Source organism: Brachycentrus maculatus, unplaced genomic scaffold, assembly GCF_059751285.1.
Source record: "Brachycentrus maculatus isolate JH-2025_06_01 unplaced genomic scaffold, ASM5975128v1 h1tg000259l, whole genome shotgun sequence".
Classification (NCBI taxonomy): Eukaryota; Metazoa; Arthropoda; class Insecta; order Trichoptera; family Brachycentridae; genus Brachycentrus; species Brachycentrus maculatus.
In genome coordinates this window covers 74,159-98,662 of record NW_028281010.1, presented here as the reverse complement: position 1 = coordinate 98,662, position 24,504 = coordinate 74,159, and the positions used below count along the sequence as shown (strand labels likewise).

The following is a 24,504-nucleotide window of genomic DNA, read 5'->3' as shown; positions in this document are numbered from 1 at the left end:
AACGAAAGGGCCTTTTTCACGACAAAAATGTTTCGCATAGCGAGTGTTTCGCTTGACGAGGAAGATTCTGGAACGGATTATGCTCGTTATGAGAGGTCCATTGCATTCTTCAAACATAATCTTCATTATTCTTAGAAATAATCGGCGGCTATGTATATGATGAGATGCATGAACGTGGAAGAGGCGAAGAATGTTTGCAAAGACAGAGTGGTGTGGCCTTCTATTCTCCCTGCCTAACCCTGCGGAGAGCGGGTTGACGTTTAGTTAGTTAGTTCATCTACAGCGTACTGTAATAAACTGATTGCAATGAAAGAATACGCTGAAAACCCACAAAAGTGGTTCAATTATAAAGTGCTCTACCTATTTGAATTTATTTGTTTATTTAAACTTCGTGTATAGAGAAGAAATAAGCACTTTGGCGGGCTTATTGCTAAAAAGCAATATCTTCCAGCCAACCAAAAACAGACTAGTGATATTGTTCAAAACTTTGATACCATATATAGCTGTTTGCAATCAGAGGGTAGGATGGTACTTGAACATTAAAAAAACATAAATTACAAATTGATCATAATAAGGTAGGCAAAGGAAAAAGAGAGTTTAGGGAAGGAGGTAGAGGGAGGAGGTTTGATGGATAGTTCGGCTGTCCAAACTTAAAACAAAGTAAGGGACATTTTGTTCGTAGTACGTTTTTTTGCATTTTTGGACTTAGTAGAATCTACTTAGTCCAAAAATGCAAAAAAAATGTAACACAAAAAATTATGTTTTGAGTTTGGACAGCCGACTTAGGATTCTAATGATAGATAGTAATGTCTCGGACGTTTCTTGAAAGTTAGCGGATAAGGAAATATATTCCATAGTCTGGCCGCTTGCACAGAGAAGTATCATATTGTAGAAGAAAAAAAACATTTTCTACTACTGCACCCAAATTTCCTGCACGCAGAAATGTAATCACTTTATTCGTGAAACCGCGTCTCGGGCCAGAATAGCCTCCGACCAAGATGAGAGACCACAAAACCAGTCCGAGACTAGCTGCGGTGGTGAGTGGTCGCGTCACACGTCTCCGGTAGGTGTGGGATAGTGACATTTAACAAGAAGAAAAAAAACACAAAATGCATACATAAGTGATCTCATAACCTGGCTCTGGATAACAAATTTGGATAACTGGTTTGTTTGTTTTTTTCTAAATACATTTTTAACCGTTATATCGCAAGGATATTCTTGGCCAAAGGCTATATACTATATATATATATATATATATATATATATAATACGTGCATGTGTTCAATTCAAGATATGCGTCAAAGCCTGTAGACGTTTAGATCGTATATATAATATATATGTGCGAAGTTATATAGATATTTGTTGATTTATTGCATAATACGCTTGAATGATAAATGTAGTATCACACTAGCGATGGGGTGAATAGAATTAAAAATGATCACGTATGCGTTCGAATCATTATTCGATTATGAACGTAATTCGTTTTAAAAAATACTTATTGCATATTGTAATGAAATATTACATAAATCTATACAAATAAATGTAAATGTTCGTTCGTTCAAAATCTTACACCTCCTAAAATTATCCACCGATTGCTTTAGAAAAGTAAGTAATTACGTAGGATTCGAATACCTGTGACGGGTAAAAACGTGTTTTTTTACCGCATTGGCAGCGCCATCTGTTAACATTACAGCTACACACCCGATGCTTAACATTTATTATGGCGGACAGCGTGCTTCTTGACACCTGCTGTCACTTTGCACTTTCAATGTTTTCGATTACACATTAATACACACAATCATTGTAAAATTAAACATATTGGAAATGTGTGCATTCAGTTTTCTTTCTTTTCCATTTGACCAGACTGAGCCACAGCAACGTGTGGCCGGGTACAGCTAGTAGCTTATATCATATTTGCTTTATTTTATATCAAATTGATGTCTTGTTGAACATTGTGCACATTCTCCCCATTTATGTATTTCAATATTTCTTTTTTCATCCACGCACTTTCCATGCCAATATGGGATTTTTGTTTATATAACTTTAAAAGATGCATATATTTATATAATTATATTTATTGAGAAAAAATGTACGTAACAAAAAAATACGTTTAGACCGCCCCTGGATGGGACAATCTGTCATTCTGACAGCTCGGCTGTCCAAACTTAAAACACAGTAAGGGACTTTTTTTGTAGGAGGTTTTTTTTGCATTTTTGAAATAATTAGAGTCTACTAATAATAGTCCAAAAATGCAAAAATACGTACTACAAAAAAATGTCCCTTACTGTGTTTTGAGTTTGGACAGCCGAGCTGTCAATTTGAAAATAATAAAAAAAGGTTTTCTGACGCCACAAATTCGCCCTACGTAACTGCGCCCCTTGTTAGAAACATCATCGATTCTCCATTGTTGGCCAAAACAAGCCAATAATCTCTGCCGTTATAAAGTTTTATCTATTTATGACATCAGAAAAAAGCTGTTTTTAAGATAATCTTTTTTTGGCGAAAGGATTCATCTTAGTAATAATAAGTCATGGACTTGTAATTAATTCCATCATTATTTTAGCACCCACTACATAATACAAAAATTCAATTTTATCGACCACTTGAATCTAACTTCCCACTTAAATATACCATATTTGTTAATACCGAAGAAAACTTGGCACCATCGAGTCAGGAATTGGAATAATCGCCGGGTAGGTATGAGGAGATGCATGAACGTGGAAGAGGCGAAGATTGAGTGTAAAAACAGAGCGGTGTGGCATTTTAACTTTTCCGGGAGTGTGGACGTAAATGAACGTCGGTGCGAATTTTCCTCAAAGAAATATCGACGTTAATGAACGTCCAAGTCTATCTATCTGTCAGTTGGTATGATGTTATCTGTATAGTAATGACATCTGTGGATAATTGTATTTAACTTTGTCATAAAATAAAACCTAGAGATGGTGAGCTTTATTTTTTAGTTTTTTATAATTTCTATCTTCATAATGCAAAGATTTTATTTAAAAAAATTCATATTTAATGTTTTTAAAAAAACCACTCCCCAGAGAAAGTCGGACATCAATTATTGTACTCCTGGAAAGGTTAAACTCTCTGCTTATCCATGCGGAAAGATGCTTGACGGTTAGTTAGTTTCTGAAACGAGCTCGAAACATCGCTCGACGTGACGTTATTTTTGATCAAATGTTAGCAGACGATGGCAATCACTCTGGCGAAGGCTTCCCTATCTTAAAAACCCAACATAATCCATAATAATACAACCATTCAATGTCCAAATTTTATTACCTGCAAGCTGAGAACTCTTTATAACTCTATAGTGAGAAGAAAAACTATGGCACGATCAGGTATGCCAAATACTTGAAAGCGGTCAGGTAAGGAGTCGTAACAATCGGCGGGTATGTATGAGGAGATGCATGAACGTGGAAGAGGCAAAGAATGTTTGCAAAGACAGAGTTGTGTGGCGTGTGTTGGTTAGTTAATTTTAGCGCGAAGTAGTCTCGAGAGTGGCTCCATGATTTGGGGGCCACACGAGCTTAAGTACTCTCTTATGATAGAGAAAGTCCAAAAAAAGTTTCTGAGGTATCTCTACATAAGAGTGCGAGTATTATCCTCGGCTTTACCCGGCTAAGTACCTCCAGGGTATGCTTGGCTACAACAGTTTAGAGACTAGAAGGAATGTGTATTTGATGAGGCATTTCTACCCATTGTTGCGCGGTATGATGGATAATCCTGAAATTATCCGGAGCATCGGTCTGTATGTTCCCGATAGTTAGCTAAGGACAGCGTCGGCATAGATTGTCTCCCATTCCTATATACAGGACCAACATGCCAATGGCTATTCCTGTAGGAAGAGCTACCGCTATGCTGAATAATATAACGCCGGCTATTGATCTGTTCTATGTGTCTGAGAAGGTACTCCGAAGCGGGATTCTTCTACATCTTTAACAAGAGTGTTCTTGTTTACTTCATAATTTTTGTGTTAATATATAACGCTTTATTTTTTTTATTTGTAATGTACAATATATGTTATTTTTTACCGAATAAATTGAATTGAACTGAATTAAAAACGTATTTTTACAACTACTTTTTACAGGTAGTTACAACTGAATTAACAGGCTGAATAAGTCGAAATTACCGCAAAAAATCACGATTCATTTACGAAAAATTAAAAATAGCTATTATCGGAATGCGTAACTCATTTCCGTGGGTGACTGGAATACGTTTCCACGCGAAACCATCTGCCAATGTTGATTCACCGCGCGCAGGTCGGCAGGTTGGTAGGTTCTCAGCCACGGAGAGCCGCCTCCCCGCGGACTCCGAACAGCTGCTTCTCCTACTATTACATTTAATATGCGCATTGTTTTATTACCTCAGTCTATTACATATTTTGGGGTCACCGTGCGTTTATTTTCCCCGGACAAGTCCTCTTGCTAGCTGCGTAGACTGAACTCCCCCAATACACGGTAGACAAGTTCCACGAGATACCGTGTAAAAATATTATTCTTCATATTATTTCTGACATCTCAAAATATATTAATAAAAATATGGAAGTCTGGGCATTTACGGGGCTTGCGGCCGTCTTAGGCTAGTTTAAGTAATCACTTTACACATGTGTTACATTCACCAATTCTACGCTTTTCCCCTTTTCCTCCTTCCCGTTCCTCTTACAGGTATTTTTATTAAATTACATATCGCTCACTCCTTTCAAGAACGTCATAAATCAAAAATCGTCCATTTTCAGTTATGCATGTTTTTGGAATGCCCAGAAAATGTACTATACCCCAGCAAAAGCGGCATATTTTTAACTTAATATTTACCCGCTACAGGGCAGAAAGTGTTGTTTTTGCATTTTGAAGAAAAGGCATTGTTTAATTATATTTTTAAATGTACTAAATATTTTTCAAATGTAGATAAAACCTTCAGGTTTTACCTAAAAAGATCTGTTGCACAGTAAAAAGTTCAGTGAGTGGCTTGATATTTATTTTTAATACATTGTATGTATTATATTTTTAAACTTTAAAAACGTTCTCCTGAAAAATCAAGTTTTTTGATTTATGACGTTCTTGAAAGGGGTGAGCGATATGTGAAATTTTGTAACTGGAATATTATATATACCTGTATATTACAAACACCTGTTTTTTGTTACTTATTAATGTAAATGTATTTATGTAACTGTTCTGTAAAATTTCCAAATAAAACAAATGATTGAAGTACGGTCACCCTAACATAGCCGCCTTTATCGTTAGCTAAACTGGCAGCCGTCTATTTTCATTTTTGCAAATTGTTGAAGTTATTATACGAATAAAAAAATAACAGTTGAAATTTTACAGCGGTAATGAATTTTTAATGCTTTCCACTGCTATTTTTCTTATTATTATTATTATTATGCTAGAAAGAACCGTCTCTAGAATTTCGGATGTTCAGATGAAAAATAATGAATGTCTATTATATTTTCTTTAAAAAAAAGCCATACTAAATAAATTGATATAAAGGAAAAACCTTGTCTGCCAGTAGGAGTGGGTGTATGGAGGATAATGAAAAAATAAACATACTTATATCAGAACAAAAACGATATATAACATATCGCTCATTCCTTTCAAGAACGTCATAAATCAAAAAACTTGATTTTTTCAGGAGAACGTTTTTAAAGTTTAAAAATATAACACAATGTATTAAAAATAAATATCAAGCCACTTATTGAACTTTTTACTGTGCAACACATCTTTTTAGGTAAAACCTGAATGTTTTTTCTCCATTTGAAAAATATTAAGTATATTTCAAAAAATAATTAAACAATACCTTTTCTTCAAAATGCAAAAACAACACTTTCTGCCCTGTAGCGGGTAAATATTAAGTTTAAAATATGCCGCTTTCGCCGGGATATACGTTTAAAATATACGTTTTCTAGGCATTCCGAAAACATGCACATCTGAAAATTGTCGATTTTTTATTTATGACGTTCTTGAAAGGAGTGAGCGATATGTTCAATGGTGTAATAAGGAAATAACGCAAAGCTGAGATAGGTATTATCGATAAAATTATGAAAGGTGTATTGAGATGGTTTGGAAATATGGAACGAATGAGTGAGGAAGAACGATAAAATAAATTTGTTCGGTGAATGCAGCTGGGGAAATGGAAGCACAAGAAGACCGAGGAAAACTTGGCGTGATCAAATACTTGAAACACTTGGGCGTGTGTAGTTGGTATAATCGGCGAGTATGTTCATACGTACAACTTCTCATGAAGATCCATGAATGCGGCAGAGGCGAATACTGTTTGCAAATATAGGGTAGTGTACCGTTCTATTTTATCTGCCTAACCCTGCGGGAAAGCGGAGTGATTGTTGGTTAGTTACTAAACAAATTATAATAAATGTACACTCGCGGAAAAAAAAACCTTCATGTCAATTTTATCGACAATACATGTTTAAAACGTTGACTTCCGTATGTAATCGATATCCAGGGTTAGAATTTAGTGAGAAGATAACTAAGAAACTATTTTTTTTTAATTTTTCAAAAATTCAGTAAAAAGCAAGTATTCATTAATTTTAGTTTCCGTATCATTTACTTCCAGACAATACTGATCGACAGCCGCTTTTAAAATACCCAAGTCATTAAAAATAAAATCAAAGCTAATATTTTTATTTATTTTTATTTATTTGGCAGTCAACCATTGAGAGGATGTGTCCGCCAGTGTCAAGTCTTATTTTTATTTACAACTACTACTACTACCATCACGCCGTTTCCCCGCATGGGTAGGCAGAAAGGATGGAACGCCACACTCTTCTGTCTTGACATACACTCCTCGCCTCCTTCACATCCATGCATCTAGTCATACATGCCCTTTGATTACGCAGACTTTTGACACCGCCAGATTTTAGGTTCTGATTGATCTGATCGTGCCAATTTCTTTTTTATTCTGCAGTAAATATATGGATAGTCGTACGTTTTTTTAACAATAAATATTTTATATAAGTACCCTAATAATACAAACTAGATCATAACTGTTGTCTGATGTCCACATTATATGATAGATTAGCCATTTTGGCGAACATGGATCGGCCTTCGGGTCTCCTTGATTGCATTTATGAAAATGTAAAGAAAGCGTTCTTCTTTCATATTTTTTGTCAGACTGATAATCTTAAAACATACCATCCGAAAAAAAAAAATTTACCTCATTTTGTAGCTTTGAAGTAGCTACTGCATTTTGTAAAAACGTTTTGTTCATAAAATCTTCTGGTCCCTATCACCCGAGTGGTGCATAGGGCACAACATCGAATCGAAGCGGCGTTAGCTCGAAATAAGAGTGGAATACTATTTTCCAGTCTTTTTCGGTCGTCCTAAGGGAAAACAGAACGCTGTTTTCCCTCTCACATTTGCCACATATATTTTCTTTGTCATTCTCTCGGTATCCATTCATTTATTTTATATTTTTTTATTAAGAAACAAAATAATAATAACAATTAATAAAAAAATCTTTATGTCCACCGCGTAGTCAACGTTTAATACCTTGGACAGAAGACATTGACGCGCGGTCAGCACAGAACCCAACGCTTACAGTTTACAAAGCTAAAAAATTCCATTATCGCTTTATTTATCGACTTCGTAATAACTATTATTTTTGAAAACTTTATAAAATAAACTAGAACTTTGTTTTTAACCACTTTTTTATTGTTACTTTTCTCCAACCGTTTTCTACAAGAACCTTGTCATCATCAATGGGTTAAACACGTACATTCTTGTCGAAACCGGTTGGAGAAAAGTACCAATAAAAAAGTGGTTAAAAACAAAGTTCTAGTTTTATTTTATAAAGTTTATAAAATGTGCCACAAAGTATCTGCGAAAAATATTAAAGATATAAATTTAGGCTTTATATATAAAAACAAAACACTTGTTTCGAGTTTAATAGTGATAATGTGACTAGTTTACAGAACTGCGTGCTCATCAGCAGTTGAACATACAAACTAAATAACAGAAAAACGAAAAATCAATCAGGTTTTGTATTTAGTTATGTAATTTTTACAGTAAAACTACAAATGTTCTCCTCAGCAGTTGAAAATGCAAACTCAATAACAGAAAAACAAAAAATCAGTCAGGTTTTGTATTTAGTTATGTATTTTCTACAGTAAATCTACAGATTTTCTCATCAGCAGTCGAAAATGCAAACTAAATAACAGTAAAATGAAAAATCAGTCATGTTTTGTATTTGGTTATGTATTTTCTATAGCTATGCATTTTCACCTGATGATGAGTACATCTATAGTTCTCGAAACTGGTCGCGTTTACATTAATAAACTCAAACGTGGTCTTATACAAGTGTTTTATTCTTATATTTAAATTCATGATTGTTGGTGTGCACCGTACACAGTACACAGTACACTGTACACGCAGGTACCTACTTGCATAATGAAGAGGGATCTTATCTCCTCAATTTACAAAGAAAACAATGCACTAATTTGAAGGCAAATATTTGAAAAAGAAACCATAATAGTCGTCAGAATTGCTTTAAGTAGTTTAATAATTATGCACAGGGTGACCATAGTGTTATAGAGTCGTGTGCTCATATTGTTGGATATCGTTGAACGAGTTCGTATTTATTGATTTGGCATTAATTTTTTTCAATTTTCTATTTTATTCTATTTTATTCAAAAACAAAAAATATATGTACCTACATAACAAACAATACTCAAGGCGTATATATATTAAAAGTAAGCAAGAAGACTTAAAGGTGTAGAATAATAATTATTTTGTGGAATAATAATTAAGAAAAAACAAAACATTTGTATAAGACCACTTATTTTGGTAGTTTGTATTTTCATCCGTTGATGAGAACATATGTAGTTCTCGAAACTAGTCACGTTTACTTATAAACTCAAAAAAGTTGTATTATACAAGTGTTTTTTTTTTTAATATAGATATTTAAACTGATTTTTTATTGCTGCGCACAGAACAAATATACCGCTGGTAATCCCCGTGGTATATGCCTACCTTCGTAGCGCAGTGGTTAGCGCTTTTGGCTGGAGGTCCCAGGGGGGTCAAAATAAATATAAGCGATTTTCACTCTCATATTTATCTAATATCACCCTGGTCTGGTATAAGAAGTGCAGGACCGATCACTTTGCCTTCGTGCAATTAACGATCAAGATAACGCTGCGTCGATACGATGCAGTACCCTATGCACCGTTGGCTTCGGATAAGGGTTAGAACAAGAATTAGTACCCGAAGCGCAGGGCCGACCAGCTAGTCTTTATTTAGTTAATAATTAAACGACAATGTTTCGATGCGTTTTGCAGTGCCGTATGCGCTATCGTGTTCCGATGAGGGCAAGAAGAACACGATTCAATGATTACGTTTTACCTCTCTGCCTACTCTTTTCCCACAATTTCTATGCGTTGTGCACACAGCAGCGCTGCACAGGATGTAGGAACGAGCGATGTTATATAGGATGCACCATTTACGGGTTCAGTGGCGAGCGGCGTATTTTCAAACGCGTCAACCAACTGGATAACTTACGATCTGCGCTCGGAAGGAGTATCGGATTCAACGTACTATTATTTACTTATTTATTTACACTGCATGTACTGAAAATAAATAAGTACATTGGCGGGCTTATTGCTAAAAAGCATTATTTTCCAACCAACCAAAAACAGACTAGTGATATTGGTCAACACGTTTGATACCATATATAGCTGTTTACAATCAGAGGGTAGATAGTACTAGAACATTAATAAAACATAAATTACAAATTGATTATAATAAGGAGGGCAAAGGAAGAAGGGAGTTTAGGGAAGGAGGTAGAGGGAGGAGGTTTGATGGACAGTTAGGATACTAATGACAGATAGTAATGTCTCAGACGTTTCTTAAAATTGATTAGAGAAGGTGCATTTGTTTACGCGGAGAGGTAATTCATTCCATAGTCTGGCCGCTTGGACAGAAAAGGAATTACTGAAGAATGATGTGTTATGGCGAGGAATGGAAAGTGTTCTTTCTTGGGAAGAATTCTCGTAGACCTTCCAAGAATTTGAGTAGTGTGGTTGTCAATAATGAGTAGAATTGGTGAACGTTACACGTAGGTAAAGTGATCACTTAAACCAGCCTATGACGGTCGTCGGCCCGGTAAATGCCCAGACTTTTACATTCTTCTTCATCTTTGATGAGATGTCAAAAAATAATATGTTAGATATTTAATTTAGAGGACTGGTTCTTGTTTTCTTCGGTGTTTAGAGAGAGGTGGATTGGTCGTCTGCGTTCATTTGGGGACGGAGGACGTATCTCGAGCTATGAATCTAGTTCGATCATGTATGTATTGTACATTGTATCCATCCCATTGCGGGGTAATCGATTCGCGATCCGTCGTACGCCCGCCGAGTGCGTCCGACCGGTACTCCCAATATGGCGGCGTGGCGCGCTGTCAGCCGCCGCGGCGGCCTCTGACGACACCGCCCGCGGCCCCCGAGACACACTGTTCGCGGCCAGCTACCCGCCGCGGGTACCTACCCACCCACCCACCTACCTACCTACTGCCTGCCTGCCCGGGAAGGCGTCCCGAGGGTCTCTCGGGAACCTCGTCTGGACGCAGCGCCGCGTAGGGTGCAAATCTTGCGAATCTTGTAAAGTTGGAGGCTGTTTGGCGTAACACGGCTCAAAGCATTCTTATAGCTGGCCTCTATCATATATGTACAATCACAGATTTTGCTCCATCTCATTTCTTTACCGTGATATTCATTATCCAAGTAGCCGGAAAATTGTATTAATTTGATACATGTGTTGGCAAAAAGCATAAATTTAAGTTAACTATAAACTTGTTTATCTCAAAACTATTGTTTTTAACTTGCGGCTATTTGCCTTTGCACATTAGTGCTAACTTGATTAAGCAAATCCTCGATGAGTGGACTTTTTACATTGAAAAAGAGCAGTTTATTGGAGAAAATCATAGCGAAAGTGCAAAAATTATAGAGTTTTTTTAAGTTTCCCCTTATTGGCGTTGGGAATTCGTCGAGCTTAACGATATTAGGCTGCGTTTGCATTGATTTTATGCACATGCGTTACCAAGATATGGTAATTTGCTTGTAATGTCTGTACCTACCTACTGGATGATAGCGGGATACAGGAAGTGTGGTTCAGCCTAAACTCTTTTTCAAATGGACTTTTCGGTTAAAAGTCAAATATTAACAGGATTTTTGAATACGGATATGTCAGTATGTTAAATCCGAAAAAAATTAAGCCTGAATATAGTAAAAATAGCCTGTTATTTGTTTTTTCTCGAATTAAAATAAATTATTTCCTGTTCTGTTTTTCCAGGTGTCTTCGCATTGCTCGTCGCTCGAGGCCGCTACCAAGTGACGAAGTGATAGTGTGACGTAGTTCTAAGTTAGTGACAGTGTCGTATTCGGCTATCTTCGGCTCCTACACCTTAGACAAAATGACGAAGCTACGAAGCATCCTCCTGACGGCAGTTTTCACTGTTTGCCTCGTCCTTCCCTCCTGTACTGACGCGAAAGGTAAGTCCATTCTGCGTTACGTATAATTATTGGCATACGTACAGTTGTTGTCGAATTTCCAATTATTGGCATACGCTATCTTCATTACCGGTTATTGACAGTCTAGAAATAATTTTTCAAGGGATTCGTACACATTAGAAGGAGCTTTTCCACCTTGTACAAGCTAATGCGAGTACGGGTTTATAACCCCGAGTGCCATTGTTGCTACTCTCATTTTCTATGTCTTTTACCATGAGTTCCTTCACTTACGTGATCTGTATACCATTAGGATCTAAGACCGTCGCGTATGAATAAAGGTTTCAAGAATTAATGCATTATGGATGTTCAGTAATGGGCAGAATGGTGAACGTTACACAAGTGTATAAAGTGATCGCTTAAGCCAGACAAATGCCAGGTCGTAAGTCCTGGAATGTTTAGTCTTTCATCTTCTTTTTTATGAAAAAGAGGAAGAATAATACACTTGTCATATCAATTTGAGACACCTTTAAAAATAATAATTGTTAATCTAACAATTCTTGGCGTTCTCCTAATTCTGACTGCGTACAGTTATTGATAGTCCAGCACTTATTGACAGCATACCTGTTTTTGACACTCTACAATTATTGACAGCCTACCTACTGGTCTACTGTATTGTACAGTCACCGGGGTATTTCTAGAAAATTTTGTGACGGATTTACAAACTTGTATATATTTAGATTGGCAGTGACAGGTATATTGAAAGCTTTTAAATGTAAATTCACAGTAAAATCGGGCTACAATTTTATATTGTTTCATATTATTAATAAATTTCGCAACTTAGTTTTAAAAAAATTGCTTTGCAAGAGCAGATCTGTCAGGAAGCCTAGATGCTTCTGTATCAGATCTGGGCATGCGGTGGGACAGCTTTCAATGTATTGTACAGTGTACAAGACAGTAGACTAGTAAGTAGTACTTGTACAATGCACACGATCGGTAGCTACTGTCTGCAAATAGGTACAGGAAAAAAAACATGGCTGATTGTGATTTTGCAAACATCTATTCAATGCAAATCCGCACAAAAAACCTCCAAGCGTCAGTGTGTTTTCAATTTTATGCCTTTCTTACTTTTTCTTCTATGGACTTTTTTTCATCTAATTCTTGAAGCGATGCTGGTCCAACCCAATTCCCCCATTGTGTGCTTACTGCTTCCATTCACTAATAATAGAAGCAGAACGTTCCGAGATCGATCCGCTAAGTGGGTCACTCCGACTCTAGATGAAAGAAAAAACGCGATATAACTAAACAAACAAACGTCCGCCTCAACTTCGCGTCACTTTCACAATTAGGTTACACAACATTTCCATTTCAATAAATGAAAAAATCGAGTGGAGTGCTGGAGGCGCCGGGTTCGATCCAGGGGAGGGTCATAATAGATAAATAACTAACTCACAGAGTAGGCAGGGAGAATAGATCGCCACACCACTTTTTGCAAACATTCTTCGCCTCTTCCACGTTCATGCATGTACTCATATATATATATATATATATATATATATATATATTATTGTAGTCGTACAGGAGAAAGTGATCAACTAACAAAACGTAAATTGTTCGGGAGGGCCATTTAAGTCACTTTTGCTTGGCAAGAAAATAAACATCAATGCAGTTAGTCATTTTTACCAAGTCAATATATTATACTTCCAAGTTTAAAATCCTTTGGGATTATTTTTAGGACAATATTCAGCTAGTAAGATATCAAATAGTCAATGATCACGTTTTTGTAATAAAATGCACTTAGTCACTTTGTTCTGTATGACTACGATTTGTATATACATATCATGCCCGCGTGACATATGTTTATAAACACAACCAGTACCTTCGCTATATTACTAAGTGGTACCTAGCTTACCTTACTACCTATCTCTACTGCTTGTCGTAATTAATTATCTGTGCGAGCCACTGTGTATCATATAATTGACACGTTCTTTCATATGAATTCCAAAAATTGAGGAGTGTGGTTGTAAGTAATGGGTAGAATGGTGAATGTTACTTGTGTACAAAGTGTTTTAATTAAACCAGCCTATGACAGTAAGAAATAATATAAAAATATCTCCCTAGTGGAGTAACCTAGATCTGTGAGTAAGGATTTGGACCCACGAAAAAGATGACTGTAATTCAGCCGTTCTGAGATAGAAAGAGAGAACGTCGTATGATTGGAATGCAGCCGAGAGAGATGAAGTGCTGCTGTAGTGAGGAGTCGGTGGAAAGTGTATCTATTCAGTGTTATGGATATTGTACGTTAAATGGATATCGGAGACTGGAACTGAGACCTTGGAAGATTGTGTAATCGCCTTCGAGTGATTGGAAAGTCAGCCTTTGTTCAGGATGCTGTTTCAAATCTGGTGTAACGATTCTAAGCGATTTTTTTTACTATTCTAATATAGATTCTAATAATGTTAGAACATGTCGCTCACTCCTTTCAACAACGTCATATACATATGTATCATAAAACTTGATTTTTCAGGAGATCGTTTTTAAAGTTAAAGAATAGAAAGAAATGAATTAAAAATAAATGTCAAACCACATTGAACTTTTTACAGTGCAACAGATATTTTTAGGTAAAACCTGAAGGTTTTTTCTCCATTTGAAAAATATTTAGTATAATTAAAAAAATAATTAAACAATACCTTTTATTAAAATAAAAAAAACAACACTTTCTATCCTGTAGCGGGTAAATATTAGGTTAAAAATATGCCGCTTTTGCTGGGATATAGTACATTTTCTGGGAATTCCGAAAACATGCACAACTCAAAATTGACGATTTTTGATATATGACGTTGTTGAAAGGAGTGAGCGATGTGTCTAAGGGATTTTTTTAACATCCCAATATAGATGAAGAAGAATTTGGAGGTCTGGGTATTTACAGGGCTGACGAACGTCGTAGGCTGATTTAAGTGATCACTTTACACACATGTAACATCCAATTCTACCCATGATTGACAACCATACTACTGTGAGTGAGTGAGGAAAGAACGGCAAAACAAATACATGAGGCGAACGTAATTGGAAATAGAAGCAGAGGAAGACCATCATTTTTTGGCAAAGTCTTTCTAATTTTTTAACGTAGACAAGTCAGGAGTTGGTATAATCGGGTGTAGGTGTGGGAGGGCGTGAGAGTGGAAGAGGCGGAGAATGTTTATAAAGACAGAGCAGTGTGGCGCTGTATCCTCTCTGCCTGCTTTGCAGAGAAACGGTTTAATGGTGAGCCACTTATTTGGAAGATGTGTTTGATGCAGAAAAATGTAGTATTCCGGGTTTCGTTACAGCCACTCGTTGATTTCTCCTTACAAATACAGAAATGAGTGAAGAAAGAATTATTCAAACCTTTATCCGCACCTTAGTGGTGCATAGGGCACTGCATCATATAAACGCAGTGTTATCTGCATCGTAGACACATGAAGGAAATGTGATCAGCCCTCCGCTTCAGGTACCAGTCCAGGGTAATGTGTAATAAATATTACAGTGAAAAAATCACTTATATTTATTTGACCCGCCCTTCTGGGAATCAAACCCGGGACCGCCAAACCCGAAGAAAGAATAGTAAAAATAATTTATGAGGCGATTGTGGTTGGAAATAGAAATAGAGGAATACCGATAAAAACTTGGCATGATCAAGTTTGTCAAATACTTGGACGTGGTCAGGTCAGGTGTCGGTATAATCGGCGGGTGTGGATGAGGAGATGCATGAATGTAGAAGAGGCGAAGATTTTTTGCAAAGATTGCAATTAGTGTGGCGTCCTATTCTCTCTGCCTAACCCTGCGAGAAGCGGCGTGACGTTAGCAGTTAGTTTTTCAGTGAATAATAAACAATGAGGCAAAATGCATCCGCTGCGCTTCGTGTGCGTTCCGAGGGCATAAAAACGCATTGCGTCAACCGATTGTAATGCAAGATGGCGCCGTCTGCGAAGGGATCGTCTCCTCCATTGTGCGAGCGGCCGAGTGTCGAACCGGCGACCTTGGCGTGACCGGTCGGCGCTCGGCGACGCGACCACATCCCACACGAGCGTGCAAACGAGAAAAACAACCGTCCAGGGAAGTTAAAACTAAAACACAGAAAGGCAACCGTCTTCTCTTCTATTTGTCTCCCGTAAGCGCCCCGGGAACGATCGATAATATTGTCAATATTTACTCCGATGCGACGAATCAAGCATCGAGTGAAGAAATTTTGATATTATTTTTTGAAATCTCAACGTAGATGGAGAAGAATATGGACATAAGTCTGTACATTTACGGGGCTTACGACCGTTATAGGCCGGTTTAAGTGATCCTTTAGACGCTGTAACATTATTCTTCATCTATGTTTAGATTTTTAAAAATAAAATGACAATTATAATAAAATTTAAAAAAAATAAAAAATTAAACAAAACTAACACAGGACAAAATATAAACCAATAAACGGGTATAGTAAATAGCCATATAAAAAATATAAGGTAAGAAGCATGTTTAAGCTTGGCTGGCATTTTTGGGTCACAAAGTGCTCCCTTCGCGGATCGGAACCTCATTCGGATGTAAACCTTACGGATTTCCCCTAAGCTAGGGTTATTCCTTCACATTACACAAGTTCCTGCTTACTTTTTAACACAAATTGCGAATTAGCCCGAATAAAGAGTCATTATTCGGTGTGGGTGTGATGGTCCGCAGTGGGTGATGTTTGCCAGTGCCTCGACCTCGGAGTGTGGCCGGAGTCCCACGCGCTGAGTCACCGTGTGACGTTACCATTTCAATATTTCGCGTGCCTAATAAATACTAATAATCTTGACATATTTATCATAAAAGGCACTGCCTTACAGTCTATGGAATAACGGTAAAAAAATTAAAAACTAAACCGTATCGTTGCCTTAACACACTAAGGACTGAAAAGGTATTTCCATCAGTGCTGTGGATTGATGCTTGAGGACGGCAAGGGTATTTTTACCTTCTGCGCCGGCCTCGTTTTAAAGGAAGATTGGAAGGAATTATGCAATGTTTTTATGTGAATATAACATACCAATTTCTTTATTAAGGTCTAACTATATGTGCATAATTATCAAATCCCGTCGCCAGCGGTCCGCGGGCGTAAAAAATACCCGTCCGAAATGCGTTACGTACGCGATCGAAAGGCAAACTGCCAAACGTTGGAGGCTTGAAAATATCGCGATCCTATGTAAAAACCAAATCGAGTAACTATTTTTTTTTTAAATCCCTTACCGCACCCTAATGGTGCATAGGGCACTGCTTCATATAAACGCGGTGTTATCTCGATCGATTACACATGAAGGAAAGGTGATCAGCCCTCCACTTCAGGTACCAGTCCAGTGTAATATTGAATAAATATTAGAGTGAAAAAATCACTTATATTTATTAAACCCCCCTGGGAATCGAACGCGGGACCTCCAGAACGGTAGCCAAGCATGCTGACCATTACACTACGGAGGCGGACACTAAATTAGGGATCCAAAATGAATGAACTGAAAAATTGCTTTATGGAAAGATATTGGTGTTAGTCATTAGTTATATTTTCTCATTTGTTTCCTTTAAGAAAAAGTCTACCAAACAATTGTCAGAACCTCACTCCTCTAAAGCTGCGAATGCTGGACGATGTATAACACCTACTCTAGGCAACTAGAAACTGCTGAAATGCGGATGCTTAGATGGTCAGCTGGAGTGTCCCTTAGAGACAAAATAAAGAGTTCACGCATTCGTGGGAGCCTGGCTGTAACAGGCATCAATAGTAAGGTAGGGGAAAGGCGATTGAGATGTTATGGGCACATAGGACGTAGAAAACATGATCATATTGTAAACCAGGCGATCGCCATGGATCTTCCTCGAAAGACATCTAGAGGAAGACCAAAAAAGTTTAGAGCGGCTGCAAAGTGAAAATTTCCATGATCGTTAAGATATAAACAGTGAAACCTCTATCTATCGTTACTCGAGTAATCGTTTTCCCGGATGTGTCGTTTATTTCTTAAACCCTAAATTAATTTCACACGCAAATAGATCGCATCGATCGTTTCTATCCACCATTTTACCGCATTCATCGTTTGAAATATGATTTGATTTGATTTATGTATTAATTTTAAATCAAACACAGATTTTTTGAGTCTACTAAGTTTTAATTTGATATAATTTGTCTGTTTTTTTACATTCTTTTAAATTTTCTCAATTTTGTTACATTCGATGACAATATTCCTATGTGCGGGATACAGACTATCGAAAGCTTGTGTGATGGATACAGCAGAAGAGGTCTGAAGATCTTCGGGTTCTGTTCAACTTCGTATATTTTTTGTTTAATAAATACATTTATTGACATCTAAAACTTGTATTCTTAAAATTTCAACCTACCAATGGTTATGCAGATTGGGAGGACGGTATTTTTACTCGATCGTATGTCTTTGCGTATTGACTTTATCCCGCATTCATAGTTTATTTCACTAGGTCTCTTTAAAAATGATAGAGGTTTCACTGTATTTAACATATAACTGTATACGTTAGAGCAGTTCTGCATATATTTGGATGGCGCCACGTGAAGATCAGGGTAACAGCGTATGGAAGAGTAAACAATGAGTACAGTTATATAATAACATGAATTATTTATAATATTACGGAAATTTCGTGTTTATTCCGCTGGCCGTGAAATGGCATTCCGCTACTTCCGCGGTCAGCTTTGGGCGCTAATTACTCTCCTCTCTACTGTAAACCTGCTGCTCGCCACTGGCCGTGAAGCGCCTGGTCTCTGCACACCCCGTCACGGTGCATTACCGCCGGTAGAGCCGGAGAGCCGGAGACCTGGTACAGAGGGAGCATGTTGCATCATCAACAAGACGGTAATTAATTAGTCCGTTGTGTAACGGAGGTTTTATGAAAATTAAGCGATGACAATGAAAACACAATGGCATCTCGTTCGGTTGCGTTTGGTTCGGGTTTGTAGGACATGGGTCCCGAATGCCTGCCGCGTTTTTTTTTAAATTCGTAGGGCATATGCCCTACGAATTTATCCTTAATATAGGAAACTTTTAATAGTTTTTTTTTATCGATAGTATAGGTGGAGCAAATCTAGAATTTGTGAACGAAAATTTGATAAAATATTGTGAACATTTAATAGGTTCACAATGTTCCATATATAAAGAGAGAAATGAAAAGATGTTACAGAAAGAGAACACAAAATTTTGAGTGTGTCCAAATACTTGTTCACAAAATATGGATTATCTTCAATTACAGGAGTTATTTACGTAATAATTTTTTGACAAAAAAGGCGAAGTTATAATGATTCAAGAACAAGGTTTCGAAATTAGTTCACATATGTATATAGAACTTCCGAGAATTTGAGTAGTGTGGTTGTCAATAATGGGTGAAATTGGTGAATGTTACACGTGTGTAAAGTGACCACTTAAGCCAGTTTATGACGGTCGTCAGCCCCGTCAATACCCAGACTTCCATATTCTTCTTCATCTTGGATGAGATTACAAAAATAATATGAAAGATAACACGATTCGAAGGCACGACCTAGGTGATGGTGTATATGATAGAAGGACCTACAACCTGACTCCAACAGTTTACAAAGACGAAGTCGGGATGGAGAAAGGAAGAAGAAGACAGTGTTCAATATACACTAGAGGAGCGACTAATGGGAAACCGTTACTTTATTATTACCCCCATAGAATGGAACTCATTACTATTTCGTGGTTTATACAAATTATCTATTCCTTTCCAGCTAAAGTTGTTGGTGGCAAATGGAGGAGATATAAATACGCAATACGTAACCAAATATGTGCACTGATTGGCGTCATTAGCTTTGATTAATCTATTATTTTTTGACATCTCATCAAAGATGAAGAAGAATATGAAAGTCCAGGCATTTACGGGGCTGACGACCGTCATAGGTTGGTTTAAGCGATCACTTTACACACGTGTGACATTCACAAATTCTACCCATTATTGACAAACACACTACTCAAATGCTTGGAAGTTCAACATATATATATGAACCAATATTGAAACATTGTTCTTGAATCACTAGAACTTCACTAGAGACATCTATTGGTGAGATGAAAAGAAGCATTTTGTTGAGCAGAAACTCCTATATTAGTGTATGTGGGGTCGGAATCCTGGATTATAATCACACACATGAGAAACGCCAGAAAATATCATTTTCATTTTTATTATTTAAGCTTATAATTTGACCAGATAATTTATTCACACATTTTGAGTGTGAACAAGTATTTGGACACACTCAAAATGTTGTATTAGTTTAAAGTATTCGGCACCTACTTAAATCGATCTCTCTTAATTTGATCTAGTACACCATATTCCCATAAGTATAAGAAAAGATCTTTCTCGCGTCGCGCACATCCAAGGAGCGAGTCACGCGAGGTCCATGTCGCTATTGGCTGCCGCCGCTGAATGGACGGAAGTCAATGTTGGCTGTTCATGGTGAGATGGACACATTGTTACAAGCCGCGGGATTCCATTTGTATTCCGAGCACCTGACCGACTCGACGCGAGTACGTTGACCACAAGAGCCATTCCGGTAACTACGCATTGTTCGTCTTACACACACGTTTTTTTGGCAGTCTTTGCAATTCTGTAATTATCATTATAACCGCTATTACTGGAATCTATTCCTGAGAGGATGGAACCACCACACGCCATACTGCCATATATACTGGGTACTCTAACTATTCTCTCCACATGACCAAATCATCTTAGAGACCCTTTCTCTTAATCTTTCTAAGTATACCTGACTCAGCTGCACATTCCTTCTGATGTCTCAATTCCTAATCCTGGCATACAGTCCTAGCTTCTAGTCACACATGTTATGTAGACTCTTCTCTGTCTCTGGTTTCAATCCTGCGGATTGGTCTGTAGCAACAGATGACATATCTTTCCCCATTCTCGCCTATTTTCGGAAGTCCTCTTCAGCTCCTCATACGTCGAGCAGCTCATGTCTTCGTATAAGTCGCTTAGACTCTTACTCTCCCATATATATATATATACTGCTCTAACCGTTCTATACATGGTCACACTATCTCTTCCAATCATGTCTGTCTCAGCTGCAATTTTTTTTAATTCTTTTGCATTATACAAATATATAAATATAAATATAAAACCCTTATCCGCACCACAGTGGTGCATAGGGCACTACTTTATATTAAGGCAGTGTTATCTTGATCGTTTACACATGAAGGAAAGGTGATCAGCCCTCCGCTTCAGGTACCAGTCCAGGGTAATTGAATAAATAATAATTGAATAAATATTACAGTGAAAAAATCAATATTTATTTGACCCCCCTGGGAATCGAACCCGGGACCTCCAGAACGGTAGCCAAGCGTTATTATACAAACGTGACATAAATTCAAATACAAAAAAATATGAATAAAATATAAATACAAAAAAGATCCCACAAAGGCATGGCCTGTGTGTGGGTATACAATATAATTTAGGTCATAGTAAAGGGCACTGGCAATAATAAAATGGGTATTATAAGAAGAACTAGAATAATAGTGTTAATATAAAATACAAAAAAATACTTGACTATCAGAAATCCAATAAAAATAGTTAAAAACATAAAAAAGATGAAAAATTAAAAAGTTAGCAAGCATGTACTACATGAGTGAAACGTCTACAAGAAATAGGAGCTGAAATCTGTCTCTTCAATCTATTATCGAAGCAAAATTTTAAATCTACACAAACTTAGGCAATTAACATCTAACAAATAGTCTTTATGGAATAAATTGAACAGTTTTGGAGCTATGAAAAATGAGTGTCTTTGCGCGAGTCTGGATTTACAAAAAGGTATTTCTTATAAATTATTCATTCCTTGGCTAGATCTATTATTATTTTTAGGAAATAAATGTTAATAAATCCCTTCTGATGTCTTCACTCCTGACCCTGGCATACAGTCCTAGCTTCTAACCATGCATGCTATGTAGATTCTCGGTTCTTCTCCCCCATATATACTGCTCTAACCAGACTTCTCACCCATATATACTGATTTAACCATTCTATCCACATGGCCAAACCGTCTTGGAGACACTTGAAGTTCCTAATTATATATTTCTGATATAATTAGTTAGTTAAAGTGTCTCCAAGAAGGTTTGGCATGATGGTATGATATCTCCGTTCCTAAGCCTGGCGTTGTAGTCTAAACCGAGGAATGCCGGTTTTGAGTTGCGTGCACCCTTTTCCGACTCGCTCCAAATGTAAAACTCGATATTCTCGTTGTTTATTGTTTATGCGGCGCTTTAAAAAGGTTTAAAAAGCGGTTGCGACAGCATTTCAGTGTGACGGAGCAGCTGCCGACTGGTTGCTGCATCACTTAGGAATCAAGTTTTTTCAAAGAGGTTTCAAATTGTTTGTGATTCCCCATTGTCTCTGGTTCATCGGTGCAAGTCGGACATGAGAACGCGGTGCTAATTTATTTTATTTAAATATTAGGAATGTGTTGAAAAGTAACGAATAAAATGCCAGATTCACGCGAACGATGAACGGTTGCAATAAGTGATTCTTCTTCTTAACTAACTAACTAACCATCACGCCGCTTCCCCGCAGGGGTAGGCAGAGTGAATAGAACGCCACACCACTCTGTCTTTGCAAACATTCTTCGCCTCTTCCACGTTCATGCATCTCCTCATACATACCCGCCGATTATCACAACTCCTAACCTGACCACTTTCAAGTGTTTGGCATACCTGATCGTGCCATGTTTTTCTCGGTCTTCCTCTGCTCCTTTCTCCAATTACATTCGCCTCATTTTTTTTACCGTTCTTTCCTCACTCATTCGTTCTACATGCCCAAACCATCTCAACACACCTTTCTTAATTTTATCGACAATGCTTATCTCAGCTTTGCATTCCTTCCTTATTTCACTATTCGAACATCTAACATTCTTCGACTCTTCCACGTTCATGCATTTCCTCATACATACCTGCCGATTATTACGACTCCTAACCTAAACCTTTAGGTGGTTTTTCTCAGCTTTGCATTCCTTCCTTATTTCACTATTCGAACATCTATCATACATCGTTTTGCCGCACATTCTTCTGAGAGATCGCATTTCGACTGCATTCGGTTTACTTTAATCCTTCTTTTGCCAACTCCTTGTTTCACTTCCATACATTACAGTTGGAACCAGGACTCCGTTGAATCTATTCTTAAGTATCAGGACTTCAGGAATCTTCTTCTTGGAATTAAAGGGATTAATTAGCCTCCTGCGATGTCGATTCCCAGCTGTCAATCCATCTCTATCCTGGGGTTGGCCGTGCAGTGCAATGTGGGGGAGTCTGGATGATTCCACTCTCCTCACACGCGCATACTATTGTCTCCTTCGTTGCCTTCCCCACCTAACGACATCTTCCATCTCGCAAACACAGACAAAAGTCTGCAGTAACTCACTCTCCGGATAGGATAAATGTGTGGCATTAACTTTATTAATCAATGTTTTGAATATTGAAAGCATTAACTTTGTGGATCATATTGATATATTATTTCGAGAAATAAAAATACTTTGTGTCCTGATCCACTCACATTTTTATTAACCAACTAGTTTCGGCAACAACCTGTTGCCCTCTTCAGGGTTTAATTTATGACTTAGTCATAAATTAAACCCTGAAGAGGGCAACAGGTTGTTGCCGAAACTAGTTGGTTAATAAAAATGTGAGTGGATCCTAACAGCATTTTTATTTCTCGAAATAATTTATTAATCAATGCTATTTTCTTGTTTTAATATTCCATAAAACCTCTGAGGTTATTTCTAGAAAAGGATTAGAAGAAAAGGAGTTCGCGCCATATTTTTGCTTTGATTATATACACATTGCACTATTTTATTTTTTCTCGTGATGTCAGTCCACGCAACTCGTTAGCAGTCAGCAATCAGGGACTAGAATTGCGTGACATGGTTTTCTAATAAGCGATCACTTTCCTCCGCAATGCCTTTTATAGGTACAAGAATGGAGGCCTTATTGAAGACTGTAATTCTTAGAAAATGAGCTACTATTTCATAAGAATTACAGCACATAAATTAAATACAGTTTTACTTTTTCGATAAGTTTGTTCTATTAAAAAAACGTAGAAATCTATTTTGTACTCGTATTGTAGTATTGTTTAAAGGTCCTTTTATAAGTTTTAGCGTTTAAATGATTATAATTCTGTTTCTACAATAGTTATATGGTAAGACATAGGAACACAGATAATATTGTACTCTTATTGTTTAGTTACATAAGTAATCAGTAATACCGTTTATTGGTCGTGATTACGGTAATTACCGCTTAATTTGGTATAACACAATAAGGTTATGAAGCGTATAGCGCATGTACGGTACGGTAATGCAGTAGCTCTGAGCTCCGATACTCGTCCACGGTATCCGCCCCTCTAACTACGTATAATGTCGTCCCATCTTGTTAGCATTTGGTCGACTTGCAGTAAAGTGCGTTGTAAGTCAGTCTCACGGTGGCTGGGTATGAGATACGTGTCACTGGGTAGGTACTCATCGATTAAACCACTGATCCATATTCCGTAGTGGCGGTTGCTATAGCCGAACTCCAGAGGTCACTAGTTGAACAGTATTTATTGAGCAGAAACTCTTATATTAGTATGTGAGGTCCGAATCCTGGATTATAATCACACACATGAGAAACGCCAGAAAATAACATTTTCATTTTTATTATTAAGCTTATAATTTGACCAGATAATTTATTTACAACATTTTGAGTGTGTCCAAATACTTGTTCACAAAATCTGGATTATCTCCAATTACAGGAGTTATTTTCATATTATTTTTTGACATCTCATCAAAGATAAAGAAGAATATGGAAGTCTGGGCATTTACGGGGCTGACGACCGTCATAGGCTGGTTTAAGTGATCACTTTACACACGTGTAACATTCACCAATTCTACTCATTATTGACAACCACACTACTCAAATTCTTGAAAGTTCTATATATGTGAACCAATTTAGAAACCTTGTTCTTGAATCACTAGAACTTCACTAGCGACATCTATTTGTGAGATGTAA

The 24,504-nt window shown here is 37.2% G+C and overlaps 1 protein-coding gene across 1 annotated transcript in view; it reads left to right on the top strand.

Annotated features, from left to right (window-relative positions):
- The first annotated feature begins 1,016 nt into the window (after window positions 1–1,016).
- qsm (Zona pelucida superfamily protein qsm) overlaps window positions 1,017–24,504 on the top strand; it is a 44,295-nt gene continuing 20,807 nt past the window's right edge. The window contains exons 1-2 of the mRNA XM_088265994.1: window positions 1,017–1,164; window positions 11,298–11,497. Of these exons, the coding sequence (XP_088122120.1) occupies window positions 11,419–11,497 (79 nt within the window). The 5' untranslated portion in view covers window positions 1,017–1,164; window positions 11,298–11,418. The remainder of the gene's footprint in view (window positions 1,165–11,297; window positions 11,498–24,504) is intronic.